At 40.0% G+C, this 17,221-nt stretch overlaps 1 protein-coding gene across 4 annotated transcripts in view; it reads left to right on the top strand.

Annotated features, from left to right (window-relative positions):
- Nucleotides 1-17,221, top strand: part of PRDM5 (PR/SET domain 5) — a 97,915-nt gene that overhangs the window by 49,975 nt on the left and 30,719 nt on the right. For 3 of the 4 annotated variants that reach the window (XM_077300426.1, XM_077300424.1, XM_077300427.1), the window contains 3 exons: nucleotides 4,488-4,581; nucleotides 5,963-6,123; nucleotides 9,991-10,084. In XM_077300426.1, coding sequence (XP_077156541.1) covers nucleotides 4,488-4,581; nucleotides 5,963-6,123; nucleotides 9,991-10,084 — 349 coding nt within the window. Of the gene's footprint in view, nucleotides 1-1,651; nucleotides 1,747-4,487; nucleotides 4,582-5,962; nucleotides 6,124-9,990; nucleotides 10,085-17,221 lie in introns of all 4 variants that reach the window. The other variant, XM_077300425.1, reaches the window with a different exon arrangement.

The following is a 17,221-nucleotide window of genomic DNA, read 5'->3' on the forward strand; positions in this document are numbered from 1 at the left end:
GTTGTATTAATTACTCTGCCAACAGAATCTTGTTGGGTGTATAGTCTGTTAAAGTGACAGAGTTCTCTGAATTCTAACATTCTCAACCATATTTTGGTGCACCTCACCTAGAACTAGTTTAAACATTACAAGTCCTCTGTAGAGTCTGACTTTTTCTTCCTCTTATACACAGCTTATATAATATTTAAAGACTTGTGCCGTGTGTGTTGGCACAAACATTTGCAGAATTCCTATGCCAAGGCCAGTGGTTGCCCAGGATGATTGTTGCTGTCATGTTCATCCTGGGCTATTGCTGGCCAGGCATATGACTACTGCACAAGCTTTGCATATCTTTTCATAACTGTATGTAATAAGCTTTAGACATTATACCTGATGCTTTTAGCAGCATCCATATGAGAGCTATAGAATTCACATTTTCTCTGAGAATCCTTGTTGGGCAATAGCTATGATACTGATCCTCAATCTAGTGGTTGAGAATGTGAAAATGGGACAACAAAAGAGGGGGGAAATAGCCCAACCTATGCATACAAGCTAGGAACCCTAGAGGTTGAGCAGTTGAATATAGTACATGGTAAAATGCAAATATTTATTACTATTGAGAATGAGAAAAGCCAACAAAGGGCTGTTAAATGGCAAGGAAATCATACTACAGTTATATTGAAAGAAACTAGGGGCTTGTTTACTTGATCAAGGAAGCCAGAAATTGTTTGTTAGAGGGTTGATAAAGGGTCACTTCAGACAGTGATGAGTTGGTGTGAGACTGCATCTTGCATCCCTGTTCACCCAGTTTGAGTGTCCCATTTCCAGTGCCACTGGCTGTCCATATGCTGGTATGGGGTTTGAATTGGGCTCAGTCCAGTACACAGTACAAAGTTCATGTGGTCTATCTCGAAGGAGATCAGGAAATTAACTATGAAAACTGAACCTTTGTTTATTGCATTTGGCCTCATTTAAACATTATAGCTAATTTCACACACATTGGATAATTCATTTTCAATGCACTTTAGCAAGTTGATATTCCTGTTTCACAAAAGAAAATCCAGATGCAAAGGATTGCTAAAGCACACTAGAAGTGTATTATCTAACGTGTGTGTCATTAGCCTGTGTCACCACCTGGCTAGACTTTGGCATTAGCAGTCAGGGAGGTGTACTGGATGGATGAAGAAGTTAGTTTCTCATGCCTGTTCCCTTTACCACACATGGATCTGATTATTGTCTGAATTGGCCAATAGTTGGATAAACATCCCTTGTTTATGCATACAGGAATCCCAAGTGATATGCTCTGTTTTTAAAAATCTGAGGTTATTCTTGCACTGAATTCTGAATATGGCTCAAGAGATCTGACTAAGGGGGATGACATTATTTCAAAGGTTCCTTAACATGGTATGAGATGGCAAGTCAAAAAGCATCCCCTGATTATCTCAGGACATTTTCCATGTTTGCTTTAGCTTCTATACAACCTCTGATCATATCAAATAACCAGAACTTCAGTCCAATTAAGAGCTGTAATACTGGGGGAAACAATCACTTAAGCAAGCCCCAAAGTATGCTTTAAAAGGGGGAAACCTCAAGGAGAAGTGGGTAGGTTCTGCCCTCATGTATGGTGCCATATTAACAGCCCTGGAGACTGAAGCCTTCTATTTATCCACAGAACAGGTACAGCACAGTCAGCAGCAGTGCAAGCTTCCCCAAGGCAAAGTCTCATCCAAATGTCTCAGCCCTGTTCTGGAGGATCCACCTGTTGAGGTGAGAAGGTAGTTCAGTCTCTTTATGTCTAGGCATTATTTGGCTTTTCTGCAGCAGCTGCTGTTCAAGGTCATACCAATAGATATAGAAGATTGGTAAGAAGCAAGCATATTTGCGTTCCGTTCACTACTCTGGAAAGTATGATGTTTTGCTTCATGTAACTGAGGGGAAATGTGCATAATGATCTTCCTACATGGGGAATTTCGGCATCATTTCCTCTGTATTGTGGTACTGTCACAGAGTGTGAGGAACCATTTTGTGGGAAACGGTGTGGAGAATAATTCCACATGCATTTTCCTCATATGTAACTAGGCCATTGTAATGGGGGAAGAAGCATATCCTGCAGTATCTCCTCTGAGCAGAGGAGACCTAAAAGAAGACTTGCCAGTCATTCCCCACATCATTATATAGTAGCAAACAGATGCACGTACATGCATTGGAGCTGTTTGGTAGTTTTAGAGCCACTGTCCTCTCAAATTCTGCCAAAATCCAGAAGGAATGATAGATTTTTCTTTAATTAAAATGCTAAAGATAAGAATCTGAATAGTTTAGCTACACATTTATCTGCCCACATACAAATGTACAGAAATGTAAAATAATACTGCTACCCTCCCTCCAAATAACTGCAGCAGACAAAACACATAATATTACATGAGGATTAAATCAGTTAAATGAACAACTGGCAAAACTGTCTTTGATTATGCCAGTTTAAAGGGAAAACATTTGCAGGGCAGAAGTTGTTAAGCTGTTTGTTTGTTTGTTTTCTTTGAAAAAAATCATGGTCTTCTAGCCTGTGGATCTTTTTGCTTGATATTTCACTATGATTAGCAATGCTCAGAGGGTATTTTCAGTTTGCAAATATGCAAGTAGAAGTCGGATAAGAAAGAAATGGCTGTACTGTTGTGTGATGATGAAAGTGAGAGCAAGTCTTGCACCAAACCCTTGGGTAGACTTTAAGAAGGACTTTGAGGGATAACTGAGAGAAAGCGTAAGGAAAGCTTTTGGTCTAAGCATAGATCTAACAGATTCATTTCTAGATCACATGCAGCACTTCTAAATGTAAAAGGCTTGGGAAAGGGAGAGAGTTATATTTATTAGTCTCTTAGATTCCCCCCCCCCATATATATTTCAAAACAGATTGATAATTTGTATATTCACTTGTAGTTTAAGGATAGTATATTGTTTTGAAATACACATGTGGTTAGTGTACGATTTGATAAATTTCCATCACATTCCTGTTACCAGAAGTCTAGAGACACATAAAGGTCCAGATACCCAGGATGGTTCCATATGGATTTCTTGGTTCTGCCCCGCCCCACGCCCTTAGCAGTGTTTTTCCTTTGAGCATCCACCTGGCATGATTGCGCTTCCACTGAAATGCTGCACCTTCTGGCTAAACCTGGCACCACATCCAGCACTGTTCTCCTTCCTGCTTGTTTTGCCTCTCCCACCTCAAGCAGGCCTATTTTTTTTAATTATTGTTAGAACATAATTAACATCCATACTACCAGTGATAAAATTTTTTTTACAAAAGGCCTCCTAGTGACCTGAGTGCAAACTTAAATGGACTCCGGGGAAGGCCTGGAGGATCATTGTCCATGGGGTCACGATGGGTTGGACATGACTTCGCACCTAACAACAACAACAACAACAACAACAAAGTGACCTGAGGGGGAATGATGGGGAGGAAGGGAATGCATGGATAAAAATCTCCAAACACGGCATCATCAAGAGGTGCAGAATCATCCCTTTGCAGAAGCACTCAAAGGTATGAGCACTAGAAGCTCTTTGTTTGTTAGTTCTACAATGCAAACTAAGAGCCCACTACACTCAGTGTATTTATAATTTTGGGAAGGTAACGCACCTTGAATCCCATAAACAATTTGTGTGTGCTACAGCTTCTTTTCCCTGCAGTGTGATTCCTCTTCTACTAAAACTTCCCTTTGCACAAGGACCTATTGAAAACCATTGTTTTTATGCATTTAAACAGTTGTGTGTATGTTTTCAGGATCACTGTTCCACATTTTTTTCATGATTTGAAACTTACTTGAACCATGGAATATTCAAATTGGCAAACAAGGCTCCAGTCAGGCACCAATAATTCTGTTAGCTCCGGCCTCAGGGTCAAAATAAAAGCACAAGCTTGATTTGGGAAACAGGGCATGGTCTTTACTATATTTTTATGTTTTAGAATATGGTTGTTGAGCTGTTGCCTGCAAAGTAGAATGAGAGGCACTCCTTTTGTGTGTGGGTGGAGTGCAGGATTTTGAACTCCGTTATGTTTTGGTTATTGGGTGAAAGTTCAAACCAAATCTAGATTGAAGATTTTATTTCTAGGACCATATTTGTGGGCATATATCCTTATGAAGCATGTATCCCCCTAACAGCGCCCTGTCTAAATTTCTAGCTTGCTTGACAACAAAGCACAGGGAATTTTGTTTCTTCTTTGATAATATGAGACACTACTGCTTCTGATCTCACCCAGTAAAGATAGCCACAATTATTGTACTACTTTTAATCGAGAGGTTAGAACCAGTTAGTTTTTCCACTGATGAAAAAGGGAAGAACAGTCTCTTATGGTCACCAAAATGGCTCTGATGTGGATCATGAGACAAGTATGGGGAGGAGGGAGTAAAAAAGGGGCCATAGGAAGGAAGAGAATTGGCCAAGATTGAACAAATACTGTTGAACGTATACAGCCCTATATCTCATAGACTTTCCCTCATGTCTTTCATCTACAGACTCATTCTGAAGAGAGACCATTTCAGTGTGAGGAATGCAAAGCATTGTTCCGAACCCCATTCTCTTTGCAGAGACATCTTCTAATACATAACAGTAAGTCCTAATCTAAACTGTTAAGAGGTTTATTCCAGTGACTGATGTAACCTGAAAAATTATGGATGTATAACTAAATGCTCTCTATCATGTATTGACATTCACATCATTTGAATAAAATTAGCACTAATATTTTCTTGGATTGGGATAAATATTTTGCATTAGCAATCGGTCATGACTGTTGGGAGCCTGCATGGCGTTGTGGTTAAGAGTAGTGGCCTCTAATCTGGAGAACTGGGTTTGATTCCCCACTCTTCCACATGCAGCCAGGTGGGTGACCTTGGGCTGTTCACAGTTCTCTTAAGGCTGTTCTCACAGAGCAGTTCTGTCTAGTTTTCTTGTCCTTACCTACCTCACAGGTGCTTGTTGTGGGAAGAGGAAGGGAAAGGTGTTGGTAACCACTTCGGGACTCCTTTGGGTAGTGAAAATTGGGATAAATGACCAGCTCTTCTCTTGTCTCATGCAGCTTTTGTGGAATTGGTACTTTTAAATGGAATGGTCAAACAGGCACAGATAAATTAATCATCATAATAAACTTTGCTTTTTCTCTGACCAGACATATCTTTTCCTTTCTGAGACATGCACAACACTCCTGCATATAGACACTTATGTGGGCAGGAAAATGTCTCTAAGGTATTTGCGATTGTGTTGGTCGAAGACTATAATAATAAACTGAACTGACTGGCCTCCAGGGCACCAATTGGCATGTTATTAGGTCATGCTTCCTTGAAATGTTTCCCAAGAACGTTAAACTGATGATGTTTAGATTAGATTAGATTAGATTAGATTACCTCAAAGCATTAGTAACAACATATGTGTCATATATGTACCCATCTTGGAAACATTGAACTTATTTTGAAGGTTCTTTCTTCTCAGGGGATAATCGTGACCCACCCTAGGTATCCTTCCTAAACCTTGAATGGCTGCCAACCTCCATGTTTGTTGTTCTGTCACTATTCTAAAAGTTTAGCTTTACTTGTATGGTTTATTTCATAGGGTTTCTGTAAGCCTCGCTGTCTGTCTGTTTGGCACACACTGTGAACTGTTATCAGCTGCAAAATTTTCCAGACTGAGGGTGGGTTCTTCCTCCCCCTGGAGTTCTCCTGTCTCTAAGGATTGTGGGAAGAGGAACCCAAGTGTAAGGTCAATATTCCATTCTGAAAATCTACTCAGGTCCTTTGGACAGCTGTGTTCAAAATGTAACGTTCTTCTGTTGGACTCCACATCCTCTAGCTGAAACACGGCGTTCTTTCTGCTCAAGCTATGACTGTGTTTGAATGCGATGTTTCTGTGGTGGTTTTATGTATATCTTCTGGTACTGTAGTAGAGATTAAGCTAATTATAATATGAATAAATCTTTCCTTTCTTTTTAATTACCTAGGTGAAAGGACGTTTAAGTGTGATCACTGTGATGCTACCTTCAAGAGGAAGGACACATTAAATGTCCACATACAAGTTGTTCATGATGGTCATAAGAAATATAAGTGTGACTTATGTGACAAAGCTTTTGTGACACCCTCTGTGCTGAAGAGTCATAAAAAAGTAAGTATAATCTCTTGGTTTTAACAATATGGTCACAGTAGACTTATTGAAGTTCACTAGTTGACCATTATCTTGCCATTCTCTTTGAACCAAGCCTTTCTTAAAGAGCAGTTGCAAAGGTAAGATGAGAGGAATATATATACCATTGTGAGCTACTGTTTTACTGAATTCTGACATGAATCATCTCCATGTAATAATGTTCAAATAATACAGCCATTATGTGAAATCTACAATACCAAAATTATGTTTGGTCACTTATCTGTGGGGGGCCCTGACCTGGATGGCTCAGGCTAGCCTGATCTTGTCAGATATCAGAAGCGAATCAGAGTTGTCCCTGATTAGTACTTGGTACTTGGATGGGAGACCACTAAGAAGTCTAAGGTCATTAAGCAGAGGCAGGCAATCCTGCACTGGAAACAGCATGAGGGGTTACACTAAGTCTACAACTTGATGACCTTTTACTCACACATCTGTGGGAGAGCAGTGTTTGGTTAGTAGTGGGAAAAGTGTCCCTTATCATGCTAGAAAGTCATGTTAGTTGATGATTCACATCACTCATGTCTCCTTGCTAATTCTGAACCACTGACTGCATCCTTGTGAGCCCTCTGTGCAAACAACAGTAGCCATCAGATTCTTTCCTTTAATCTTTCGTTTAACTGAGCCTTGTGATAGGTTTCTTTTAACATTCCACTTCCATTTTCTTCTGTTGTAAAAATTGGATTTTTTATTTACTTTTCACAATAGGCCCAAGGGCATGGTGGGAATTGATCAGGTCTCTAAGCCACTGTAGCTTGGGAACCCCCTAAAAGCACCAGAAAGTTCACCAATAAAATGTAGCCCATAAACACCCATGAAGTCTGAGAAAAGCAACCTCCTCAGTGGCTGCCATGCACAGCTGACATACATGGCTGTCAAGAGCCACAAAGATTCCATTTGCCCTCCCCTCTTGTGACCCTAATCAAGACAAAATATTATCAATTTGCTGTTGTCATCCTTAGATTGAGTAATAATTGTTAATTACGGAGGAGAAATTAAGGGGAATTGGGCAGGATTGTTAAAGATTTTCCTTAATTTATATATATAGTGCACATTGCAATAAGCTATGGTACAAAAAATCCCAAACAGTGTTGAATAACAATCACCTAGCATATGTCAGCATTAAATGAAAACAGACAAAAACTAGTTCATCATACTCCGTGAGCATTTCTCTCTAATACTCTTTGTGTCTCTGTCTCTCTTGCTCCCTTCTTCTTTCTCTCAGACTTACTTTGGAAAAGGTGGGAGAAAATGATTAGAATTAATATGTATATTGTTGTTTTGCAGCTGTTACTCATAGGCAGCATGGCACCCATATGCATGCTTCTTAGCAAGAGTATTATTATTCCCCAAAAGTATTGGCAGGTGATCAGAGTCCCCTCATCTTTAGTAACTTTAGAAAGCAACTGTAGTCCTTGGTCCAGAAATCCAACTGGTTCCAATTCTCCTCTTCCCTTCTGCTGCTTCCTTAAACAGAAAGAAAAAAGAAAGCAGGAGAGAACAGATCACCCTATCCTCATCTCCCAGCTAGAGTTTAAGATTTCTGATTTTTTAAAAAATCAACACATACCCTATTCTCAGGCCTTGCTCCAGTTAGCTGGATCATGTAATTGTTTAATCAAAGTGTGACTGACTATATATTTATTTTTAAAGTAATGCTTTTCATCCTAGCCTATAGTTTTTTCAAAATGCTTAAATATAATTTTAGGCAGATGCATGTTTTTTTAAATGTCCCTGACTTGCTTTTATGACTTTTTTGCATGTTTATTGCTATTTTCTTGTTTCTTTTTTAACCTTGAACCACTCTGAACAGATCTTTGGAGAGACAGTTTATACATTTTCTAAATAAACAAATACCACACAGTTTGGATTAACAGCAGCCAATTTAACTGAAATTATTTGCTTGAATCAGTACCCCAGAAGGGTTTGTGAAAGCTGTAATAAGAGCCCTAATTGTACATTGCTAGTTATTGTATTTGCTATCAATTTGATCAGAAAAAAGGACCAGTCACTCAAAGTGAACAGGTTACCGTGCAAAACATTGAACTCTTTCATTTTTAAAGCCATTGTAAATTGTATGCCCTCCAATGACCAAGACTACAGTCTGGAGATTGAAGTATTGACCAATTTGTGTTTGCCTTAACTTTGATTTCATTAAGGTTGTATGCTGCTGCATTTGATAAGATGGACTAAACCAACATTCTTTCTTCCTCTCTCTGTAAATCTGGGCTTTCAATAAGAAGAGCAAATACAAACATTGTTTATCCACTAGTGTGCAGGAATCATAGGCAGGAGTCATTGGGACGGAAAGAAATTTCTAGGTCACCTCCTTTGTCAACTTGCATGACTGAGATTAAAATTTATAGTTTTCATTCAACTGATAATAGCTACTGTGTTTGAAAGGAAAATAACCATTCTGTATTAGTGTAGAAGCTGGAAGGCCTAAAGCAAATGTTGTGTTCAGATTATATTTCTACTAAAGATTGGAAGAAATCTCTGGATTTCTATCTTTGATGCAGAAAGCAGGCAAAGGCCTTGTGCTGACATACTTCCTTCTACTACCCCTGACCATGCAAAAATGAACAAGTATATTGCTATGAATATATGATGCAGCTAAACCCAGAAACCGGCATTACCAATCTAGCAGTCCACCTGCATCTAATACTACTGTGTAATATATGCTCATAAGAATATGTGTCTATCTCCTATAGGACATCACTCAGTGGCCACTTAGTTGTTTCTACACCAACTCATGGGTCATTGCTTCCAGAAGTTAAAGACACTGCATGTGACCTAGGCAAAGTTGATGGTGAAAGTCTATGTACCTTTAAGAGACTTCCTTGAGTCCACAACAGGGATGCAGCAGCATTTTAGAGCTTGTTTCTTAACTTTTAAAAATACAGCAAGGGGCTGATCCTCCTGGGGACTGCAGTGAGGGGGACAAGTATCGTCTACCTCTCCCACATATACCATTTCTAAAAGCTGCTGAAAATGGAGCAGAGAGAAACAGGAATTTCTCATCCCATAATGCTCAACAGCAGGCTTTTCAAAACGTTTCATACACAAATGCTAAAATGGTTCTGTGTCCCCAAAACCCGACTCAGGTCTATTAAATGGGACTTACAAATCATTGGGGCAAAATGTCTTTTAGAAAGTTGGTGAATCAGGCTCCATTGCACTGAATAAGCATTACAGTCCAAATAAACTGAGAAATGTGGTTTCTTGTGACTAGACAGCTGAAACAAAAAAAATGTTGTATGCAAATAGGCCTTCTCACCCTATTTCTATTGGAAAATTGTTTAGCAGGTCAATCTCAATTAACCGTTTTATTAAACAGTAAGTAATAAGTACCAGTTGAGCTAAACTGAATGTGGCTTTCAGCCGTGTGGTCATTTTATGTTTTCTAAATAACTGCATAAACCTGGCACTTGAATTTATCATGAAGAAATCAAGCCAGCATTTGCAGTTCTGAGAAAGTCTGTTAAGGAATCATGCAAATATGGAAGTAACAAGGCCATCCTTGTTATTTACATACTTGTTACTACTGCCATAAGCATTTTCAAGGGCCAGAAAAGATTAATTGATTTTTTTTAATGAGCCAAACCATTCAAAAGAATAAAAAGCCTCCTTTGCCCAGTCTCTAAGCTAAATAACCTGTGCTTTGCAATGAATAGCTAATTTGTTCCAAATTTTGTAGTCCTGAAGTATTGCTGAACACTTACATTTGAGTTTGTCGCGATATTTTTGTATTCTTAGAAGAAGAAACATAAGAACATAGCCACATTAAATGTTGCAGTCACACTCATGTTTCATATCTCTTCTCTCATGTAGACTCATACAGGTGAAAAGGAAAAGATTTGTCCATATTGTGGACAGAAGTTTGCAAGCAATGGAACACTGAGAGTACATATTCGAAGCCATACAGGTGCGACATTAGTTTGTAATAAGTGACCTGTTATTAGATGTTTAAGTATCTCCATGTCACAGTGCTGGCTTGTCTTTTGCATTATCAACTAGCTTTGATAATGGTCCCCAACCTTTTTAACACCGGGGACCGGTCAACGCTTGAAAATTTTACTGAGGCCCGGGGGGGGGTAGTCTTTTGCCAAGGGACATTGCTGCCGCCTGAGCCCCTGCTCCCCTTGCTTTCCTGCCGATGCCCCTGACTTCCCGTCACCCACTGGGGGGTGCTGCCAGCAGCAGCTATTCAGTGCCACACTGAGGGGGAGCCCCAGCCATGGTGGCCATTGGAGAGCACCAAAGGTGAGCCAGCGGCAGAGTGGCAAGGCAGCCCCCAAGGCAGCAGCCGGGGAGGAAGACAAGAAGGAGCTTCGGCCCGGTACCTACTGATCTACGGACCGGTACCGGTCCCCGGACCGGGGGTTGGGGACCACTGCTCTAGTTAGCTATTTGCCCTTCTGGAAACCAAACAAGTACTGTGATGGACATTCTATGGTTTTCTCCCAGGCAGGGCTGGATTTTTCCACAAGCTAGGTCAACTGCAGTTTAGGGCCTCAAATTGCAAGGAACCTTTAAATAAAGAATCAGTAAATTCTTTCAGAACTCTGGGAAGTAAGTCATCTGGGCCTGGTGATTTGTCAGCTTTTAATTTGTCCATCAGTTGTAGAACTTCCTCTCTTGTCTCTTATTCTTTTGACACGCAAAATCAGCAGCTCTGCGGTAGGCAAGCAACTTTCATTTTCCATAGTGAAAATAGGCAAATAAAAATGCATTCCGTTTCCTTGCCATTTATTTTTTAATCATTCTTTTATCCCTTGGTAATGCAAAGCCCCACTGCCTCCTTGGCTGGTTTTCTGCTTCAAAGAGTATGACTTTTACTGACTTTAACAGAGTATAGTTAGGCCAAGTAGAAGGACCATGTAGGCTACTGGTTTGTGTTACTATTGAAGTAAGATGAGTGCAAATATGAAAAGATGGTGGCACGATTTATTTTATTCTGCAGGTTCTTTTTCATGCATAAAAGAAAATTATAATGTGTGCATAAGGTATTTCTTGGTTCAGATTGGAATATGTATACCCATGGATCAAGACTGTATTCTACAACAGTGCCCCCTACCCAATCTTGGCCCTCAAATAAATTAGAAGTATTCCAGTTTGAACTCAACTCTTTCTTCACCAATCCCCTCCCCCTTCCTGTGAGTACGACTATGTCCTTACTGTACTGGTTAGCCTTCTCTTTCACCAAATATTAAGTACTTTGACTTATCTACATATCTGGCTGTGCATGGTAAGGCAAAGATTTCCACAACAAAGTAGATGCCCTGAAGCATCATGTTCACCACACATGACATATTCAAGTAATTGGCAAGCTGCAGATGTGATGTTTGGTTTCCAACTTAAAAGGGTGAGGATTGGCGTTTGACATGCAAAGCGCTTGTTAACAAATAGTCTTTCTGTGACATTCTGTTCAGTTTTGCATAAACAAATTTGGCTCACAGGAAGATGACAGAACATGTGCACTTAATCACTTGGCTTCCTAATATGTTTGATAAGTTTTAATCACTTCCATCTCTCATGACCACCTGTTAAGATTAAAGCTGTTTACTTGTTTGGTCTTGTTTGTAATTCTGACTGTAACTAGGGATGAATACTGATTGTGCCAATGAAAGTTTAGGTTATATAGCTGAAGCTGAAGAAAGACTAAAAGGGTGGCTATTGGATGGAAAACAAAATACTCATGGAAAGCTGTGGGTCACAAGGAAGCTAGTAAATAATAATGGGATAAAAACTTTGTAAATAGCTGGAGGAGGTAGGGTGATGTGTGGGGCTGGCCACACTGCACATAGCATTGACATGCTTATTGTATATGGCAAATGCTTTGTAGAGAGCAATATGAAGTACTATCCTTATCCATTGTTATTCCTCTATATATTTATGAAACAGCCTAGGGGGTTGGATGTGTCCGGCTGTCCAAATTGGAATAGGGCTAATCAGGGTGCAGCCAGCTTTGTCCTGATTGGCCCTGCCCCTGCGGCTCCTGCCCTCCATCCCTGGACTCTAGCCACTTTGCTCTCAGACGCCTCAGTGCTTGGAGCCAGCAGCAGGTAAGGGGAGAGAGCTCTGGGCAAAGGGTCGTGGTGGAGGGCCTCCTAACGAGGTCCTCTTAGCCTGCTAGACTGGGCCTGCTGATGAGGACCTCCCAGCCTGCTGACTGCTCGTTAAGGACTGCTAAGGAGCTCTCTCGCCCTGCTAATGAGCTGCCCAGCCCCCACCCGCCTCACTTGATCTGGTTGCAAGCTGCCGCCCAAGGCCACCTTAAGCTGCCTGGCCAGGGGCCAGTGGAGGGGACCCTTTCAAGGCCCATTCTTAGGAATGGGCTTTGAAGCTAGTAGTTAGCATAACTGTGGAATACTAATCTGGAAGAGTTGGAATTTATGGTCTGTTACCATACTATCATACTAAGGACGAAACCAATTAGGGAGTAAGCATAGAGGGGAGAGACCAATAAGTTTCTGTTTTCAACAATATATTGTGGGCTTCTTCGTTATAGCTGTCTGTTGTATTATAAATATGAATATAAATATTTATAATGCTGTGGACAGCTAGACCAAAAAAGCTCACAATTTGTTAAAAAGAGAAATGTCTTTCTCCTCTATGCTTACTCCATAATTGACTGCTGTCACATATGCCTCCTGCACATTATAGCCTCTGTCTCCAAACAAGAAAAGAACTTTGCCCAAAGGAGTTTTCTTTGCATTCCTAAGCTTCACATAAGAAAAGGAATAAGTGGCCTGTTCTATTCTTCTGATAACTTCATTGTGAAGGTCCTTAGATGGGAGGGCAGTAAAGAAATCTAATAATAAATAAATAAAGATGAGATCTGCTGCCTCGGTGGGTGGTGGAATCTCCTTTGTTGGAAGTTTATAGGTGGAGATTGGATGAGCACCTATCAGGAGTGTGTGATTTTTAGTTTTTAGTTCCCTGAGAAGCTGGGGTGCCAGATTGGATGGCTCTTTGTGGCCTCTTCCAACTCCATGTGATTCTAATTTGTGTGTCTGTGTGTGGGGGGGGGGGGTGGATTCTAATCCTATTGGCATATGTCTGTCTTCAGACTATGAGAAATGGAACAGGTGGCGCCAAATGGACTTTCTTTGTTGTAGCCGCTCCATGTTTCTCATGACAGCTAATTTGGTCCAAAACAAGTTTCAAAAATGGTGCAAAATTTAGCTTCACAGATTGAACTTTAATGACATTTGAGTCAACCGAGACCCGATATCTGCCCTAAGAATTGAGCATCGCCTTGCCTACTACCATGTTTTTCTCCCCGTAGCCACTCTTCACCCTTCTTTCCTATATGAGCTGCAACAGATTTCATTTTGTAAAATTGCATGCCTGTACAACATTTACAGCATGAATTGCCATTGGTGTTGGAAGGCTGTCACCATGAGGCTGCACAGTTGCACACACAGGTGCTTGACCCTCACTGGTAATTGCGGAAAATATTGATTGTGGAGAATGATATGCGTTGTCAGGAATAAAAACGAGAGGTGAGGCAGATGGGAAAGGCCACAAAAATGACTGAAAACATATGCACAATCATTCACCAGTAAATCTTGTTACTAATTTTATGTCTCTCATTCTTGGTATTAAGCTGGAAGAAACTTTTTGCACAATACACTACAAGCAAGCTCACACGTTTTTTCTTTCAGTCTCAGATGCGGGAGGCATATGTCTGTTGTGCTTAATAAACAAATTACATTGATTTCCACCACCTTCCTGCACTTATCAACAAAACCTCACTGGCTCCCTAGAAGGCACTCTTCTACAGCAGTAACCTGGTGTGCTATGAACTCAGTTTTAACTAGACCTTTTGATTTCATAGAAATAGCTCCAATGAATATATAAGAACGTGACAGAATTTCCTGTAGTTTGTCATCTTAAGCTTCCAACATTGGAATGATAGAGACTGTTCACTGTGGGTCAAAGAACACTACAGCACATTCTCCCTTGCTGTATCCTGTTGGTTTATGACTTCGTAGGTCAGAGGGAGCTTGGGTTAGTTCAACAAAAGAATCCTCTGACCATAACATAAATTCCCCTAGTTGTTCATAAATTTTGAAGGCAATTCTACTGAGTACAGTTTGGGATTTTGAAGCTTTGGACCAGGAGGTTAATTATTTGCCTACAGTTGCAGCCTGTACTCAATGATGACATATATCATCTGTGGTTTGTATTTGTGTCTCTCTTGCCTTGTCCATGGCCACAGGAAACTAATAATAAGCCAGTGTTAAATTTTGAAACAGTAGTCTGGTGTGCTGTGCCAGGAATGCTTATGACACAAACTGGAAGACTGATTCTTTCAGATACAGAAATTATAGAGTCATAGAGTTGGAAGGGGCCATATAGGCAGTCTAGTCCAACCCCCTGCTCAATGATGGATCAGCTTAAAGCATCCATGATAAGTATCCGTACAGCCACTGCTTAAAGACCACCTCCTTAGCCACCTCCTTAGGCAGCCTATTCCACTGCTTTGGAATTCTCACGCAGGGTGGTGAGCATAATCACAAAATGGCTGCCCCAGGAGGTCGAACCAGCCACAAAATGTCTTCCCCTCCCATACACACAGAGGAAGCCCAGGTGCAGTGAGCAGGAGGATAACTTTTAAAATATACTAGGGAAAAGGAGTATGGCAGAGAATAAAACTAAAATTACAGTGGCAGCTATCATGGAAACAATATCATTTTAATTTGCACTAGTCATCAGATCTCCTGGCCCCACCCATTTTCTAAAAATAACTGTTGATCACCCGGAAAGTTTTCACAGTGCCCATGTAGTACCATGAGCATGATAGTGGCACCTCCTTTACATTCTCCTTCAGACTTGCTTTAGTTTTCTAGGAATGCTGTACTTCATTCAATTTTTTGTCAGAGGAAGCATTTATCTCGTACGCTAGTAGGATGCATCATCCTAATGGTAGTCTCAATAAATTATCCTTTCCCCTTTCCCCTCCCAAAAGGGCAAGTTTGATCCCTAATACTGATATGGACATTAATATTAATATTGATGATTAGGGATCAATATTGGCCTTATCTGTAGTGGAAATAGAAACTAGATCCAAAGTATCCTCGTAGAGAGTTTCTTTGTCAAAGAGTAACCAAGGGTTAAAGGAACATGGGTCTAATCCTTCAGTGATTTGAACATTTCACATCTGGGCAAAGTGATTTAGTGTGTAGTGGCATAGAAATATTCTTTGTTGTTTCAGTGAATGATCTTTATTAGTACATAAATAGTAAGGATGTGTTCCTGTAAGTTCTGAGCTCTGACATACCTTTTGATGCTAACAACTATGGTATTCTTCAAAACAGCCTCACTAGGGCACAGTTGGGAAGTACATTTTTTCAGTGGTTCCAGTGTTTGGATCCAGAAGATGGTGATAGAAGACAGATGCTCCTCCCTGTGACCTGTGTGGTTCCTCAGTGCTCTAGCTTGTCTCCATTGCTAGTTAAAATCTACATAGAAGTACTGGAACACATTGTCCAGAGATTTGGGGTGCTATGTCATCTATATATGGATGATATCCAGCTGTGACTCACTGTCTTAAAAGATCCAAAAGAGGATATGAGTCTGCAAAAGCATTGGCTCGAGTCAACAATAAGCTGGATGATAAGCACAATAAAGCATAATTAAAACAAGACAAGTTCTTTTGGCTATGAGGGCTAATGAAATGGCATTTCATGAGAGAGGAGGGATGCTTTCCATTGACTGCCTTCTTTGACTGAGCTTCATTTTCATTTAGATATCCCGGTAATGGCTGTGGCCAAGGATGTTTTTATCCGGTTAGGGTAATTAATATACAGCCTGCGAGGGTTTTTTAAATTTTGTTTTGTTTTGAGAGCTCTCACGATGCTGCACTTATACATGCCCTAGTATCTTCAAGATTTGACTTCGTAAAGTTTTCAGGAATTGTGCCTGATTCAAAATGTTGCTGCCTGGGTGTCATCAAGAAAATATTTTAAAAATATGAAACACCTTTCTTTAGTTTACATTTTGTTTCTAGGCCTAATTCAAACTGCTGAATGGTTTGGGACCATGATACCTCAAGGTTTTTTCCAAGCAGGACTTGCCTGTTGTACTCTGCTTTATCCTTCTATAGAGTGTTCAGGACAGTCTTTTTTAGAGGAACTTTGATTTGATTTGTTCATTATTTAGCCTTAGTATTTTTTTCAGTTTTAGAGGCATTCTGAGTTAGCAGTTCTAACTGTTTTATAAGTACCTGAGAAGAGAGATGTTTTTATACCCTGATTTTTACTACCTGAAGGAATCCCAAAGCAACTAAAAACACCTTTCCCTTCCCCTCTCCACAACAGACCCCCTGTGAGGTAGCTGAGGCTGAGAGCTTTAATAGAACTGCTATGTGAAAACAGGCCTAAGAGAACTGGGACTAGCCCAAAGTCACCCAACTGACTGCATGTGGAGGAGTGGGGAATCAAATCCAGTTCTCCAAATTAGAGTCTGTTGCTCTTTAACCACTATACTATGTTGGGTTTTTTTTTTTTTTGCTTTTACATGTTCTAATTGTGACTTTTTTCATTTTCCCTACTCCTGTTTTTCCTAATTCATTTGCTTCTTGTTTTGTATAAGCTATATGTCTTCAAACATTAAATTAATGTAAATAACGTTTAAAAATGCACAGATTTTACAGGAAAATATTCAGTATGCAGGAACAGAAAATGGTGCAAAAAAGATTCAACTCATGCAGGGGAGAAGTGAAACCAAAATCTACACTGCACTTGAGTCTCCTGACTTTTTTTGTGGATAACCAGCAAGGATTAAAAACAGTTTTCAGTTATACTATGGTAGTTTTAGTTGTTTTATACCATTTGTATTATGATTTGGTGTACATTGTACTGGAATTGGCTTTTATTCTTATAGACTGGTTTGGATTTTCTGTTCTACACAAGCAGTATGGAAATATACCAAGTAAAAACTTTATATTCTGCTTTGAAACTAAATACAGTAAAAAAAAAAAGTCCTTCAGGAAGCCAATACATGTTCACTTTCAGTGCATATGAATCTTAAAGGTAAAGGTATCCCCTATGCA

The sequence above is a fragment of the Paroedura picta genome, chromosome 10 (assembly GCF_049243985.1).
Source record: "Paroedura picta isolate Pp20150507F chromosome 10, Ppicta_v3.0, whole genome shotgun sequence".
Classification (NCBI taxonomy): domain Eukaryota; kingdom Metazoa; phylum Chordata; class Lepidosauria; order Squamata; family Gekkonidae; genus Paroedura; species Paroedura picta.